Source organism: Lissotriton vulgaris, chromosome 5, assembly GCF_964263255.1.
Source record: "Lissotriton vulgaris chromosome 5, aLisVul1.2, whole genome shotgun sequence".
NCBI classification, from domain to species: domain Eukaryota; kingdom Metazoa; phylum Chordata; class Amphibia; order Caudata; family Salamandridae; genus Lissotriton; species Lissotriton vulgaris.
This window is the reverse complement of record NC_141693.1, coordinates 1793063086-1793081581: the sequence shown is the minus strand read 5'-3', so window position 1 is coordinate 1793081581 and position 18496 is coordinate 1793063086. Positions and strand designations below refer to the sequence as shown.

At 46.9% G+C, this 18496-nt stretch overlaps 1 protein-coding gene across 1 annotated transcript in view; it reads right to left on the bottom strand.

The window, feature by feature from the left end:
- KAT2A (lysine acetyltransferase 2A) overlaps nt 1-17745 on the bottom strand; it is a 181351-nt gene extending 163606 nt beyond the window's left edge. The window contains exon 1 of the mRNA XM_086924140.1: nt 17409-17745. Within this exon, the coding sequence (XP_086780266.1) occupies nt 17409-17639 (231 nt within the window). The 5' untranslated portion in view covers nt 17640-17745. The remainder of the gene's footprint in view (nt 1-17408) is intronic.
- Nucleotides 17746-18496: the final 751 nt, after the last annotated feature.

The following is an 18496-nucleotide window of genomic DNA, read 5'->3' as shown; positions in this document are numbered from 1 at the left end:
CGGACTCAGAGTTTAAAGGGCACTTTCCCGCTAGATCTCAAAAGTAAAACAGAAACCCCAGGGCTGGCTTTATTGCGGTACTGTGGATTAAACAGTCTTGACTCTACCTTTTGCCCCAAACTGATATCCCTCATCTCATCCCATCCCATCCCATCCCACCCACACTCACCTCTCCTCAACAGAAGTATCATTTGCGGTAGGAGAAAGGGGCCACAGTAGGCGTATTTTCTACAAAACAGACTTTTTTGGGCTTCGAAAGCTAATAAACGTTAGCGATGCCAATAGGTCTGGCAATAAATTAATACTGTATGGTAACGTGAACCATTACCAGTAAATAGCAAGGGGATGGACATGTAGTTGTATAGAAGTAATTTACTGCAGAATAGTATTGGTGTGTATTAAAAGGTAAAGTAAAGCTTGCACTGTCAAGCCAGATCAAAAAACCCATGAAGGTTAACTCTAAAGCAATGAAATAGCCCAACAGGTTTATGCATCTGCTGCCGAAATCCTTGTGCAGCCTTCAAGTGTGAAGCCGGAGCAGGGCAAACCAGAGACTCATCCTTCTGAAGTCGATAACATGTGCAACGCTGTGTTGTAGTTCAATAGCGCCTAGGAATCAATGAGCTATGAAGCCGCAAGGCCAGGGCAGAAATAACTTTATAAAACAAGTCATTTTTAGTCCCCTGTGGCACTTATTTATTTATCAATTTATAGAGCGCCTGGTTACAACGACGGTTAGACTCTGATCAGGTTCTGAGGAGAGAGAAGACGTCAACCTCTACACACAACGTACGATGACCTTTCCTACTTGTCCTTTTTAGCAAACAGCCTCGTCAGTTGTTTGTGGAATCTATTGCACAAGTCTCTGTTCTGAGTCATTGGAAGGATGTTCCAAGTCTTGGCTGCTAGGTATCTAAATGAACGACCCCCATTCTGCTCTGTGAATTCTTGGTACCATGACCAGAGACTAGTCCATAGATCTTAGATTCCGTCCTGGAGTATAATGGGTTAGTAGTGGTTGCAAGTATTTTGAGCCGTTTAGTGTCAAAATGCGGTGGCAGTAGCACATTGCCTTAAATAGCACTCTTTTTAGGTCTCGCCTAGCGTATTGCGTAGCAATCGCTCTGCGAGAGATATAGAGAGCTGCTTCACGAAAGCTTACCAAGCGGCTTTTCAATGCGGATTATCTACAATGCATGTGCTCGTGCTCGCCATTTGCTACCCTGCCCCCTCCCCATCCGAATTGAAAGCAAGCCGCTCGCACACCACCATTCCACCATTTGTGCCTCGCATCACTTCACGGCTCCCACACCATCAGACTTCAAAGGAATGCCTCCCCCGCCTCAGCAATACCGAGAGCTTGTTTCACCATGTGTTAGCTGGTGACAAAGCTGCCTTTCATGAAAGAAAGTACGTCATGCCACAGAATTCGCTTTAGACAATGCAATATAAATTGGAAAATGCACGCACTCAAGATATTTTTAAACAACCCGATAATATTGGTTTAAGAACGAAAACACTTAAACATTACTGAGTTGTTGTTTTAAAATATATAGAGCGTGTGCTTTTTCAATTTTTATTGCATCGTCTAAATTGAATTCCGTGGCAGGACGTACTTTTTCATGAAAGGCAGCTTTTTCTCCAGCTGTAATACCATTTGTTTCTTTGTAGATTATGTAATTTCACTCTGTGCCAGTTATTAGATCAAGTGTTTAGGTAAGGTCCGGTCAAGTGTAATTGTTTTTTTAACTACAAAATAATGTTCTAAAATGTCTTAAGGCACATCTCTGGGTTCCTCTTTGCTTTCCATAGCTACAATGCTCAATTAGCTAGTGTTAGCTGGAAACAGACAACAGGCGCCACTGGGGCACAAGGCAGACAGCGCCATCTTCCTTGATGGTACCATTTGTCAGCTGGAGACAAAGCTGCCTTTCGTAAAAAAGTAAGTCATGCCACAGAATTCACTTTAGACGATGCAATCTAAATTGAAAAATGCACGCGCTCTATATAGTTTGAACAAATAACCCGGTAATGTTTGTTTAAGTGGTTTTGTTCTTAAACAAACATTACCGGGTTGTTGTTTCAAAATATATAGAGCGCGTGCATTTTTCAAATTATATTGCATTGTCTAAAGTGAATTCTGTGGCATGACGCACTTTTTCCCGCAAGTCAGCCTGGTCTCCAGCTGACACATGGTTTCGTTCTTAGTCAAACATTACCGGCTTGTTGTTTCAAAATATATAGAGCTCGTGCATTTTAGATTGCATCTTATAAAGTGAATTCTGTGGCATGACGTACTTTTTCCCGAAAGGCAGCCTGGTCTCCAGCTGACACATGGTTTCGTTCTTAGTCAAACATTACCGGCTTGTTGTTTCAAAATATATAGAGCTCGTGCATTTTAGATTGCATCTTAAAAAGTGAATTCTGTGGCATGACGTACTTTTTCACGAAAGGCAGCTTTGTTTGTCTCCAGCTGACACATGGTTTTGTTGTTAAACGAACATTACCGTCTTTTTATTGATAAATAAATTGAGCGCATGGATTTGGCAAATGAGAATAGTGTGATATTTTCCCAAAGCCATCCTCCTCCACAAGGAATACCATTTGTATCTTTGTAGATTATTAGGTAATATCCCTCTGTGCCAGTTGTTATCAGATTAAGTATTTAGGTAAGGTCAAAGCAGGTGTGATTATGTTTTTTTGTTCAATGAAATACTGTTCTAGATTTTCTTAATGCACATCTCTGTGTCGGTCTTTGCTTTCCACAGATACAACGCTCAATTAGCAAGTATTCGCAGGAAACCAACAACAGGCGCCACAAGGCAGACAGAGCCATCCTCCTTCAGTACCCCCTCCCTTCTCCCATGGCAGCGCGTGGATTCTGCATCTCCAGCTCCTTCCCCTCTGCTCTAAACAGACAACAGGTGCTACTCGGTCTGACTTACTAACTCTAACACTCTCTATCACAAACTAACTAAATCAACCACTCTCAATAAATAAATAACTAACTATTCCGATCTCTCTCAATAATTAACTAGCTCTCACGCTCAGTTGGGATAAATAAATAACTCTCCCACTCACTATCACTAAATAACTCTGCCACTCTCTATCACATACTGACTCACCCACTCTCTCTCACTAACTAAATAACTCACTAACTCTCACTAATAAACTCTCACTAACAAACTCTCTCACCAACAATAACAAAATAAGTCTGTAAAACACGGTCTTAATAACAAACTCTCACACTATCGCACTAGCTGACTCTAATACTCTCTCTCTCACTAACTGAATCAGTCACTCATTCTCACTAACAAACTATCAAAAACAAAGTCACATTCTCACAATATAACTAACCCACTCACAAAAACAACTTCGCAAAAAGAATTTCACGCTGGCACTCTATCACTAACTATCTCTCACACTCTCAAACACTAACTCGCTCACACTCACTAACTAACAATCTCTCACAGTCACTAGCTCACTCTATCACAGTCACTAACAAACTATATTTAAAACAGTCTATCTCAATCAGTCGATCTAACTCAATGTCTCTCAAAATCACTCTTGCATACTCTCTCTTACTCACTCCAAAACACTCTTATTCACTCTCTTATACTCACTATTACTAACTCACACTCACTTACTATCTGCCACAAACAAACTCACTTACAACTGATTATAACACGTCCACCACCACCACGTCCACCACCACCACGCCCACCACCACCACTACGACGCCCACCACCACGTCCACCACCACCATATCCACCACATCCACCATGTCCACCACCACCATGTCCACCACCACCACGTCCACCACCACCACGTCCACCACCACCACGTCCACCACCACCACGTCCACCACCTCCACCATGTCCACCACCACCACGGCCACCACCAAGTCCACCACGAGGCCACTACCACGGCCACCACCACCACGTCTACCTCCACCACCACCACATCCACTACCACATCCACCACCACCACCACATCCACCACCACCACCACATCCACCACCACCACCACATCCACCACCACATCCACCACCACCACCACATCCACATCCAGCACTACCACCACATCCACCACCAACACCACATCCACCACCACCAACACCACATCCACCACCACCAACACCACATTAACCAACACCACATCCACCACCACCAACACCACATCCACCACCACCAACACCACATCTACCACCACCAACACCACATCCACCAACACCAACACCACACCCACCAACAACACATCCACCAACACCACATCCACCACCACCAACACCACCACATCCACCACCACCAACACCACATCCACCACCACCAACACCACATCCACCACCACCAACACCACATCCACCACCACCAACACCACATCCACCACCACCAACACCACATCCACCACCACCAACACCACATCCACCACCACCAACACCACATCCACCACCACCAACACCACATCCACCACCACCACATCCACCACCACCACCACATCCACCACCACCACATCCACCACCACCACATCCACCACCACCACCACATCCACCACCACCACCACATCCACCACCACCACCACATCCACCACCACCACCACCACATCCACCAACACATCCACTACCACCAACACATCCACTACCACCAACACCACATCCACCACCACCAACACCACATCCAGCACCACCAACACCACATCCAGCACCACCAACACCACATCCACCACCACCAACACCACATCCTCCACCACCAACACCACATCCTCCACCACCAACACCACATCCACCACCACATCCACCACCACCACATCCACCACCACCACATCCACCACCACCACATCCACCACCACCACACCCACCACCACGACACCCACCCCCACCACCACCACACCCACCACCACCACATCCACCACATCCACCACCACATCCACCACCACCACATCCACCACCACCACATCCACCACCACATCCACCACCACCACATCCACCACCACCACATCCACCACCACCACATCCACCACCACCACATCCACCACCACCACATCCACCACCACCACCACATCCACCACCACCACCACATCCACCACCACCACCACATCCACCACCACCACCACATCCACCACCACCACCACATCCACCACCACCACCACATCCACCACCACATCCACCACCACCACCACATCCACCACCACCACCACATCCACCACATCCACCACCACCACCACATCCACCACCACATCCACCACCACATCCACCACCACATCCACCACCACATCCACCACCACATCCACCACCACATCCACCACCACCACCACCACATCCACCACCACCACCACCACATCCACCACCACCACCACCACATCCACCACATCCACCACCACCACCACATCCACCACCACCACCACCACATCCACCACCACCACCACCACCACCACATCCACCACCACTACCACAAACACCACATCCACAACCACCACCAGGTCCACCACCACCACGTCCACCACCACAAACACCACATCCACAACCACCACCAGGTCCACCACCACCACGTCCACCACCACGTCCACCACCACCAACACATCCACCACCACCAACACCACATCCACCACCACCAACACCACATCCACCACCACCAACACCACATCCACCACCACCAACACCACATCCACCACATCCTCCACCACCAACACCACATCCTCCACCACCAACACCACATCCTCCACCACCAACACCACATCCTCCACAGGGCTCGACAAATCCACTCGCCCGCTCGCATTTGCGAGGGAGAATGGATGAGGACGAGCTATTTTTAGGTCCTACTCGCCCTTTCTGGCGAGTAGGAAGTCAAACTAACTTTTGTCCTCTGTCTTTGAAAACAGAGCAAAAGTGACAAGATAACATGATTTAAAGGCATTTCTATTGCTCATTAAGGGAATGAGCAATAAAGATGCCTTTAAATCTTGTTAACTTGTCACTTTTGCTCCGTTTTCAGAGACGGAGGTCAAGTGGGTTGCAGTCAGGTCGAGGGGATTTTCCATGGTACTAGACCAGCAGGACTAGTACCATTTTTCGGATTTGTCGAGCCCTGCTCCACCACCACCACATCCACCACCACCACCACATCCACCACCACCACCACCACCACATCCACCACATCCACCACCACATCCACCACCACCACATCCACCACCACCACATCCACCACCACCACCACCACACCCACCACATCCACATCCACCACCACCACCACCACATCCACCACCACCACCACCACATCCACCACCACCACCACCATATCCTCCACCACCACCACATCCACCACCACAAACACCACATCCACAACCACCACCAGGTCCACCACCACCACGTCCACCACCACCACCACGTCCACCACCACCACCACCACGTCCACCACCACCACCACCACGTCCACCACATCCACCACCACGTCCACCACCACCACCACCACGTCCACCACCACCACCACCACGTCCACCACCACCACCACGTCCACCACCACCACCACCATTGTGTGTAATTATTGTGGTCACTATTTGGTTAAGCTTGTTTTACTGAATGCTCAATGCAAGCTACCACAGCTCTTAGTTTTTGCCTGTAACTTTGTTTGTTTAATTGTTTATTTGTTATTTCGTTTTCCCTCACTTCCCTCCTTGTGTTGGGTGCAGGATTGCGTCCCCTTGTAATGTTCTTTTGTATATTCCTGACTATATTTGAAACATTTTTTAGAGAACAGTGGTCCCTATTTTGGAAGGAAAAATGGACAACCACAATAACCATACGCTTAAATAGATTGTATGTCTTTCGTCCAGCCGGACAAGAATTTATTTTTATATAAGTTCAGTTGATTGTGATTCAAAACATTAAATGACAAGTGGGCACAGCCGTGACCCACAGAACACAAGACAAACCAACGAAAAACAGAATGGCCAAAGGCAGGGTATAAGATGTGTCTGTTTGTTTGTAATCACTATGACAGAATTAAATATCCATTTTCACACCATTGATCATTACAATATTATAAAATCATGTTGCATATGGTGCTTTTAGTGTCGATGACGTTTCAATGCTGTTCACAACAATATAAAGCTTCATCTTCAGGACCAGGGATAGCTCATTATTGTCTTAAGCTTATTCACATATTTTGCCTATATCACATTACTGTATCAATATTTACAAGGGAATAAAAGGGGGGAGAAAAATACAAAAAATAGAGATAAGTAAAACTAAACTGCTAGGCATCTGATTGGTGGCTTCTGTGAGGGGGAATTGATGTGTGACACAAAGAAGAGGACACCCGCTTCAGGACTAGAGTCTAGTTGCACAGTACTCATGCGGCTTGTGCCCGAGATGTCAGTGAAGGTTGAAGGCGCAGTGGTTTAAGGTGAAATAACGGCGATGGATGAAACTACAAAAATGGGGAGGAACAATTGGGATAAAGGCGTATCATAGTTGTTCATGGGATGTGAATCACAAGGGGTGGTGGCTGGCGATGCGATGCATGTGCGGTGAATTTTAAAAAAAAACAATAGTGCCGTTGTATTTAAATTGTGGCTTTAATTTCTCGAAGCAAGCATTAGTATTACGTTGCTGGTGTTGACCATTATTTATTTAGCGGTTTGGTACAGATTACCCAAAGTGAAACAGTGTTGTTAAAACATTCCTTACGTTTGAAGGATGAACAAGGTTCAACGGTAATGACACGCTTGTAATACGGCCCAGTAGATCCGTAACTGGGGCTGACAGCCACTAAATCTGCGGTGACAAACAGTCTGTATTAAAACCGGCATTCAGATGTGATTTTAAAAATGGGGGGTGCTCAAAACGGCGCAGTGAAAAGTCATTTACCGTCAATAGGCTATGGGCTTTCCTTGTATGGTTTAATTCCTGATATCAATATATGTCAGTGCCGGATCGCACTTGAGGCTTTTGGTTAAGTAACAATTCCGCTAGGTGCCAGGTTGCACCTCCTAAAATACAAAGCATTCAATTATCAGATTAAGTCTCGAATTTTAACCAAAAGGGGCTGGTCGCGAACACGGTCTGCCAGAGTTTTGGTTACTTACTTGAATTTCTAAATATTATTGTTCACTTAGGACCATTGTTTTCTAATAATACTTGATACCCGTGGTCCTCAGTTACTTATCGGGTTTCCTCGTTTGTAAATTGAAAACACTAAATTATAGTGGGCACCTTGTACCAGTCCAAACAACCCTCGTTGATGATTAGGTTAAAGACAACCTTTATTGAAAGCTATCCTAGTGGTACCTATGGAGCGCAGCCTTCAGGCTAAGTCTAGAAGGAATGTAAAGCAGCTTGTTTTACTATGTATTTATTACTAAACACCTTCTACTAACCTCTTTATGAGATTGGAGAACAAAGCACACAATATTAAATCACTAGATCGACAGTAAATAGCACAATACACAGCAGGCTCCAGGGGGAGACCGAATCATATACTAAGAAAGTGGTATAACAACCACAACTTGACTAGACACAGTGCCTAGAGCACGAAGAATCCCTGGGACCCCAAGGTAGTGACACAGGAGACCCACGTGGACGGGTGAAGTGTGAGAACACAGGCGCGAGCTCCGTACAACTCTATGGGAAAATCGGTGTTGGAATTTTAAAGATTAAGGACACTTCGGAGAGGACTTTGAGCAAACCCTTTCAAACATAGAAGGTTCTAAGGCCAGCACCCTTGTGAGCACCGGAGTACTCGTGTTATCTATCCCAGGGAAGCCAGGTGCATAAGTGTCAAGCGATGTCTGGAATCTTCGTCGTTTTCAATGGCGTCACGCTGAAAAGTGCTGCTGCCGGGAAGATGAAAAGTGTCCGGTGGAATCCAAGCCTGGATTGGAGGTGAGAAGAATCTGAAAGCAGAGGGGACAGAGTTTGGGTCACTTCAGGGTGACCAGGGGCTTAGTAGACTAATGCCAACCGATGTTGGGTGCTTCAGGTTAGTTGACAAGATGCTTCACTCTGCAGCCACAGGGACCAGGAGAGGTCGACGCAGACCAAACTCCAGAGGTGAGCTGTCCCACAAAGGATGTCGAGTGCTGGGGGGTCAGTGTCCGGATGAAACACTAACAAGCCATGGCAACTCCAACCCACGCGGGCAGAGGAAATCAGCTTCGGTGAGGACCAGCATGGTCCTGTGGACTCTCCAAGCAAGGGAGAATCAGGCCAAATCTGGAGCAAGCAGGAAAGCTCACGGAAAGTTAATGTTACCTTCACAGGCACCCACAAGCCAACAGACTGGGGATCGCGAAGGGACCTCGAGATGAATCACGAAATGCCAGCCCACGGAACACTCATGGAGTGTAGGCCGGAAATCTTTGGTGGAAACACTGCTCGGGTCAGGACTACAAGTAGCCCGAAGCACAGCTTAAGGGGTCGCCGAAAAGCATATGCTTCTGCAAAAGTACACGGTTCACAGGGGTTCGAGTTGCACGGTCCCCGCAAGGGATATGGGCCTCAGAATTGCTGAGATCGCAGATCAACCGCAGAGACCCAGGATACCCACCTCTTGTGTTGCAGAAATCTTCGGAGTCCTGAGGAGCTCGGAGATGCAAACCGGTCAGAGACTTTTAGGTGCCTGCCTTGCAGGGGAGTAACTCCTTTACTCCAGGGGAGATTCTTCAGTCATCCAACGTAGTGTAGATCGTCTAAGCACTTGGTTTCTGTAGCAGAGTTTAGTCCAGGTAAAATCTAAAGTCGTGTAGTCAGGGGTGGAACAATCTCTGGGGACCAACCTATGGGAGGGTCAGGACAGAGGGGTGGTTACACCCATTTCCTTTGTCCAGTTTTGCACCAGAGCAGGAGCCATTTGGCTCCTGCAACTGGTTTGAACTGGACTATGCACAGGGACACCAAATGCGCCCCCAGTGTAGCCATCAAAGCACTCTCCGAGTGCAGCCTCCCAGGCCCAATACACTAAAGCCTGTCTGGGAGGTAGTTGCACCTCCCTGTGACAGGAAGACTATGGGCCAGCCTCCCCTGCTCAAGCTCAGCTCAGCAGCAGGAGGGCAGGCACGTGTCTGTGGCTGGCAGCATCCAGTTTGTGATACCCATGTCGAGAAAGCTGGTACCGGGTGTACTGGTGTGTCGCATATGTCCCTTTAGGAGGGTAGACTCATACCTCCCCTGCCAGTTACTGGCGGGGAGGTATTATTCCAAGGTGTTTGACACCAAACACAACATGTTTCTAAGCAGCGTTTTAAAGTTAGCATTTACCGCGAGGTTATAATGCACTTAAAAGTATATGGTTGGCTGCATCACAAACAACAAACAACCCAGGAGAATCGGTTCTGAAGGCTGCAGAGGGGCTCTGCTCATGCATGGGCACCCTCTCACATAAAACCCAGCACCCTGCCTTCAATTGAAAAGGCCTGCCATAGGGTTGACTGATCGGTTTATATGTGCAGTGATATAAGGTAGATATAGTGAACCCATATCTAAGTAAGGGGTGCATGTACCACCTTACACAGGCTGCAGTAGCAGACCTGTTGTGTCAATTTGAGTGGTCTCCCAGGGGTGGCACAATACATGCTGCAGCCCCTGGGAGGCCCGTGGGGTACCTCTGCCCTGGGTACATAGTATACCATATATGTTATGTTAGGTTATGCACTTTTGTATTGCGCACAGCTGCCCCAGCTAAGGGGCGTCCTGGCGCATGGCAGGCAATGTGCAACAGATAGCAGAAACACAACACAGATAAAAGATCTATTTAAAAAAGAAACGTTTTCAGAGCTTTGCGAAAGGCCAAGAGGTCAGTCAGTAGCCGCAAGTCCACTGGGAGGGAATTCCAGAGTTCAGCCGCCCTCACCCGAAAAGAGCGACCACCAGCCCGACACAACCTGTATCGGGGGACCACCGCGAGCGCTTGGCTTCCCGATCTCAAAGCGCGGGAAGGAACATACCACGACAGGAGGTCAGCAAGAATTGGCGGACCTACTCCCCTCAAGATCTTAAACGCCAAGCACAACACCTTGAACTGGATGCGTGATTTAATGGGGAGCCAATGCAAGGATCTCAAGACTCCTGAGACAGAGCTCCTTCGGGGTAAGCCTACAATGGCTCTAGCCGCGGCATTCTGCACTCGTTGAAGGCGGGTAGTCTCCGCCACGTTGGTCCCTACCAAAAGCGAGCTGGCATAGTCCAGGCGAGATAATACCGTGGCCTGGACTATCAGCTGCCTGGTACCACGGTCAAAGAACTTAAGAATGGGCCTCAGCGACCGCAAGATGCCAAAACAGCCGGCCGCGATTTTCTTCGAGTGGCCCTCGTAACTGAGAGCGGGATCCATCCACACTCCCAGATTCCTAAGTTCAGTGACCGGGAGAGGGACCGGCCCCAGTTCAATGGGCCACCACTTGTCCCCCCACAGTTCCGCCTTCCTGCCAACGATCATGATCTCGGTTTTCTTCGCGTTGAGCTGGAGACAGTTGTTCTTCATCCAGCTTGCCACCGCCCTAAGTCCACTCTGAAACCTGGGGGCATCCCGATCCGCATCCCTGCTGATAGTCACCGCTAGCTGAGTATCGTCAGCATACGAGACCATAGTCATGTCCCATTGCTTGACGATCTCAGCCAGCGGTCTCACATACAGATTGAAAAGCTTGGGACTCAGCGAGGAGCCTTGCGGGACCCCCTGTCTCAGAGGAAGGAATTGGGACTGGTACGGTGGCAGCGCAACGCTAAAGAAACGATCGTTCAGGAAAGAGCGAAACCACTGGAGGGCAGAGCCACCCAGCCCGACCTCCTCCAGGCGATGCAACAGGATAGGATGGGACACGGTGTCGAACGCAGCGCTCAGATCTAATAAAACGAGCGCCGCTGTCTGCCCCGCATCCATCACTGTGCGTAGGTGTTCAGCCATGGAGAGAAGGGCAGACTCCGTGCTGTGACCGGCACGGAAGCCATTTTGGGTGGGATCCAAGATGTTAAACTGGATGAGGTGGGCCGAGAGAACTTTGTTGACATGGGCCTCCATTACTTTGGTAGGCCAGGGAAGCAAAGAGATAGGCCGATAGTTTTCAGGCTTGTCTGGGTCCAGTGAGGGCTTCTTTAGGATGGGGGAAACCATCGCCCGCTTCCAGCTACGGGGGACCGTGCCCGACTCCAACGAGATGTTGATCAGGGAGTGTACCACGGTCCGACCCACGAACGACTCATCTCTAAAGAGAGCCGAACTGAGAGGGTCGGCGGGGGACCCAGATTTCACCTGCTTAGCCAAGATGTTAAACCCTTCCAATGTCAACAGGGGAAGCGAGTGCAGGGCTGTGTCTCCACAGATGGAAATCGGAGACTCAACTGGGGGTCCTGTGGATGGAAAGGTCATATAGATGTTTTGGACCTTTTCCTGAAAGAACGCCGCAAGAGCCTCACAATGAGCAGTAGAGCCCGTCGTCGGAGCATCGGGGCGCTTAGCTAGAAGATCCTTCATCAATTTGAAAATATACTAGGGACTTATAAGGGTATACCCCAGAATTCAATCTGGAGTGTATCTAAAGTACATGCAATCAATTTAGGGAGAAAGCAGATAAACTGGGGTCCTGATTAGCATGATCCCAGTCAGACTAGTCGAAAACCAGCAAAACACCAGTGAGGGTAACCATGCAGTCAGATTGCACCTTCCTACAGAAGTGGTGAGCCTCTTCTAAAGTCATTCACTTCATTAATCCTGGGGAATACTGTGAAAGCTGAATAATACTAGAATGTCCTACCTTCTCTTAACTGTGTACTTTTTTTCCTAGAAAGACTTCTTGTGTCCAATTGATGTAAGATACCACAGGTATCTTAACACAGGGCCATCATCTATCTCCTCAAAAATTTTAAAACAAAGCACTATCATTCAGGGTTTAAATGGAGGGCAAAGAGGAAGTCCTTAGGAATAAAACTAACCTTAATTTATAGGTCTGACTTAAAAGTGCAACATTTGTCAGACTGTAGGAAAGCACCAGAAAAAGAGCTTGACGAAACACTATACTGAGGACTTTAAGCTCCTCCCACATATTCATTTTCCTCTTTACATGTTTAGGTCTTGCGCCAAGCGTTGCAAGGCGTAGCAATGCTCGCGCAGCGCGAGACCTCTTGTAATGGGGTTTCGAAAGCTGATCACACGCTCGGCAGGCTTTGGCTTTCGCGTGTTTTAAAAAAAAAAATTAAAGGCACGTGATTGGGCAAAGGCGGGGGCATGTCCTGCCTTTGCAACGCCCATTCCCGTCCGTGTCTAGCACGCGCAGCAGCGCGCGGTCGCCTCCCTGCCGCGCTCCCTCCCCCTGCTCCTCTGTGGTGCACGCGCACCACTAGTTTCCAGTCCCAGCCCTGCTCCTCAGTGGTGCGCACGCACCATGGTGGATGTTATGCGGCAGCATTCCCAACTCCCATTCCTGTGCGGCATTTCTCCACCCCCAACCCCCAAATCTTTGATGCATGCTCTATTTATAGCCCTTTCCCCTTGTTTCTCTTGTAGGCGAGTCTCCCAAAACACCCGGAGAGGGATAACACAGGAGATGTGCTATAATCTAGTGGCTAGACAGCTGGTTTTAGATGCATAACTGGGTACCTAATTCTGCCTTTCCCTGAAGTCAGTTAAAAGTTGCCAGTCATACCTGCTGCTAGATCTGCCTTGTTTTCAAGAGCGAATGGGAGCGCCTGTGCCTCAGATCTTGGCAGTGCGCCAGAGTTTAAACGTCTTTTCCTCCACCTCGAGCTCTCTGCCTCGACCACTGGAAGCACAAAGAGGGAGCCATTGTCACTTGGAGTATGGGCACAACCGTATCAGAGGCCCCTGAGGAACGGCGCACAGGCCTAGCTCAGCAAAGGTGAGCGTACTGGCAGATTTCGAGGACGAAATGTGGTGTGTGACAGAGAAGTCATAGAGTAAATGTATCTTGCTCCTTTGTTGAGAAGTGAGATATTGAAATAAAAAAAAAATAAAAAAGGTGCCATAGAATGTGACTTATCTATGATATTGAATGACGTAGCCCTTGGTTCCGAGATTGCCGGGGTGGGAGGTGTTGCATTGTTTTTTCACGCACATGATATAAAACTATACCATTTGTACATTTATCAGGTGCATCTGAATAGTACCAGAATAAGTTTAAGGGGAATACAAAATTTCAAATCTGCATGTTATGGTAGATCCATACACTTTTTCAGTACTAAATTCCGTCCGATCTGACCTACCAAAATTTAAGAAAAGGTGACGAATTTAACACACCCTGTTTTTACTGAGTCAGGAAAATACCAGCCGAATTGAAATTAGGAACCTTGCTCAAAGAGGGGATTGTGCACGGGGCAAAACTCCAATCAGCTTGGAATCAGCGCCCAATGGCATGATTTAGAATTTGGCGGAAAAAAAGAAGCAGATATTCTATCCACACTATTTCAAACTTACAGCGATTCAATGCACTCTAGGTTGAGGTGTGGTACAGGATGCCTGTCGCTTTTTGGTAACTGTCCATGCAAATAAAGCTCTCCCTAAACAAGTATATGTAGAAGAGAGGGGAGAAGATCCATGCTCGAGGCATTTATATATCTTGTCGTCATATATATATATGGCACATCAAATGAACATTATTTTTGAGCATGAATCCACTTCAAGCAGTACCATTCTAAGCGTAACTAATTTTGTACTGTAATTGAGCTTAGATACAAGGAATTAAAATGATTTATTTAGGATTACACAGTGAAATCAAGGGTATGAAGCTGTATTTGAGCCAAGACCTCTAGTTCCACAGCAAAAAATGTAGCTGTTTGTCCACATATGCTGTCTGGGAAGTATGATTCATAATCCAACAGAGGTGGTTTCTTCAGTAAATGCCTAATGGAAATAAACTTCTGAGGGGCCATTGGTATGAAGTTCTGACTGACACTGGTTGACACTGACTGACAGACTGACTGACACTGACTGACTGACACTGGTTGACACTGACTGACTGAGACTGACGGACTAACACTGCTTGACACTGACTGACTGACTGACTGACACGAACTGACATTAACATTAGGTCTCGCCTTTCATCAAGTTAAAGCCATTTGCTGTGCTATAAAATACCATTAGCAAAGCAAATAGCTTTTTCTTTTTTTTGCACTTTTACATAGTACGAACTCGGCTCAAGGGTACTGGAGTGCTTCACACGAGCACAAGTTACATTACACAAAGCTAGATTCTTTTTTAGGCACAGGGGAGTAAGTGATTTGCCCAAAATCACAGGATGTGGAGGCGACACCAGGACTCAGACTCTAGTTCTAAAGTCGGCAGTTCCGGCCATAACAGCACACGCTCTAAAGTAACAAGCATTTGCAATGCAATAGGTCTCGCATTATTACAGTTTGAGCTATTGGTGTTGCATTATTATTAGCAATGCCAATAGCTCAAACTTTAATAATGCGAGACATATTGCATTGCAAATGCTTGTTTTCATTAGGCAGGCAGCGTGTGCTTAGAGCGAAAGAGTGCTTGTCTTGAGGGAAAGCTTATGATTTTGCAATAAACCCGGCTGGTTCATTGCGAAATATGTCAGAAATCATAGGTCTGATCTGTTTAGCATGAAACCTTACAAAAAATGTAGTAGGCGGACTTAAATATCTGGTTTGGAATTAGTAGCAGTCTATGAGTTTGTTGAAAGCATGAGCTTGCATCTCATGATTGCTAGCATCTCGTGATTGCTAATGGTTGGTTAAGCTCTTAGTGTGAAACCTTCGCCCCTACCTTTTCATGGTATAAAATCTTCTCTGAATGGTGAGCATGGTTGCTTTGCTTCTGAACTTACAACAAACAAATGCAATCAACTTCCCAGACAGTGGAAGTGCATTGCCTGCATTCCTATGGCTTGTGACTGGAGATCACACAGTGAAGTGAGAGAGTGGGGACACTGTTGCCCTTTTGAAATTCCATGAGGGTCTCGTTAGGAAGGGGCTACTGATTACATGTTTTTCCTGAATACTGCAGGTTGGTAGCTGGGAAGTGTGTGTGTGTGGGGACAGGGGGTGGAATGGGAATCCAGGGGGCTGCAGTGTCTATTGTTCAGATTTGAAAGATTCAGGGCAGGGTCTTTCCTAATGTTTTGTCTGATTACTGCTACAGGACAGCTGAATGACAGCCAGATGCAAGATTTCACACTCCATTGTGCTTGTGGGTCCTTCAGACTGGAGACACCCCAGTGCTACAGAAATTCACAAAAACAGGCTATGTTATCCTTAATCCCACCCTGCTCAACAGATTGAAAGAGGGAAAGCATTTAAAGTACAACATTACTGTTTTGCATTTCCTTTCATCTGACTTATAGGAAAATGAAATTAATTTACCCAGATGTGATGGTGGTGTGTACGCGTTATGTTATGATATTATAACACAAGTAAATAATGGGGATTATTGCTACAGTTTTCCATACAATATTAAGACGCCTCCACGATATTCAGAAAACCCTGCCTGAAAACTGACTGACTTAAAATTTCAGATTAGTGACTCTCCTTTTTCTTTCGCAACCTCTCCTTTAATAGTCATACCCCTGCAACCTAAATTGCTGTAGATCATCTCTTAATACTGCCAACCAATGCATGAATTACACATCCTCCTCTTCTACTAAAGATCACACCTGACTTGTATTAATGTAATCTTGCACCTAGAGACTGGAGTAAATGCATGGGTACCTTAAATGTGCAAGACTATTCCAATAATCACAATAAACCAAAAACGTGCTGCCTCACGTAAAGAACTACAATACCTCTTCAGGAGTAGTAAATGCTATATTAAGTGCAGTTCCAATAAAATATATTGCACACACTAATACTATAACACTCGGCGGTTGGGCAGTCAACCATAGTCCACAAAGGTTGCATAATAATTTCCTTATACTGCTTGACACTCACACTCCCATAAAACAAATCTGCTCTGGGTCATGCCAATCACCTAGGTCTGTACCACTCCACAGCAATAAACCACCCATCGAAATAGCAGGAAATGATGCACCATCATGGGTGTGCAATACTGCGCAAATGCTATAATACTGTCACAATAGCAAGATCGCAAGTTGTGTTAACATTAGTAGACTAATATAAAATGTTCTAGTCTACGCCTATCACAGACCAAGCCTTCTTAGTCCATCAGCATTGTCAAGACAGCCACCTGTCTGCCAGGATGCATGAACGCAGTTGTAGAAGAAGCAGATAACGGAAGATGCTTCAAAACACCTCACTAGCCCTCTAACTCACAACGCCTGTTGTCATCCACCACTAGGTCTCCTGTCCCCTTCCACATGGTGTGGGGTAACACTCCTCCTCCACTAGGTGTCACAAGCCATCTGACCGATAAGGGGCTCAAAAGCTTCTTCAGGGACAGCTGCTTCTCCGACCTCTCACCATCTCCACTCAGTCCCCTCACCTTGCATGCACTGAAGACTCCCAGCTTTTCCAGCTTGCGGCCCCGGGGAAAACCCCGCACCTGCGCCTTCCTCTGTTGGGCTCGCTGCTGCTGGCTTAAGCCAGGCCGGGCGGGGTCGCTGGTGCTGGAGGCCGTCGCGGGCCCCGCGCTCGCGCTCCCCAGGGCCGCCCCTCCCACTGGCGGGGGCTGCAAGCCGCGCGGGGCCGAAGAGGCCTGCGCCGTGTCCGCCATAGGAACGTTGTTAATGCCCGCACGTGTTTACATAAAGCTTCGCTTGTTTTGTTGAATGAAGACCCGGAGACACCCCTCCGTTGGCGTTTCAACTTATCGGCATGCTGGGAAGTGTAGTTTTCTAAACGAAAGAGCTGAAACGTAATAAAAGACGGACTTATTTGATGTCGTTAAAAACAATGTGTCTCTCCTTAGGAGCCATCTTGAAACGGAAATAGCAATGTATCTTTTTAGGTACGTTTAAATCTCGTTTATGCATATGGATCCGTCTGTTAATAACACGTATTTTCAAGGAACCAAAACGTAATTATGGAAACTTTATCAGTGTTATTTAGACCTCACTATTAACTGCCGAGCAAGACATCTATAAATAATATCATTTTACTATACATTTGTACGAAGTTTTTGTATAGTGCGAACTTGGCCCAAGATGGATCACCCATCAAGTGTTTGTAAATTTCCATTGTAAAAATATTTGCATTTTGACTTTATGAATGCTATGCTCAATTCTATTTTGTAAATACACTTGTTTGCATGAAAATATTCAAAAACATAAATATTTGCCTGACTTCTCGGCAAATGATCAAGGTGCATCCAACCAGCATTAATTAAATCCTCTGATTCCTAGCCCTAGACAGAATGATAAAAGTCAGATTCTATACGTCAGAACAAGAATAATGCAATTCTTTCTTCACTTTATTAACTGTCAGGACCCTGGAGAAAGCAGTATGGCAGACAGAGAGCGGGTGACAAAAATGCTGTACACTGGCCTACTGATAAGCAATCAGTGAGCACTTTGTGCAGACAGGTCAAACACTGTGACATGTGAAGGGGACTTAGAACTGAGCCATGAATGG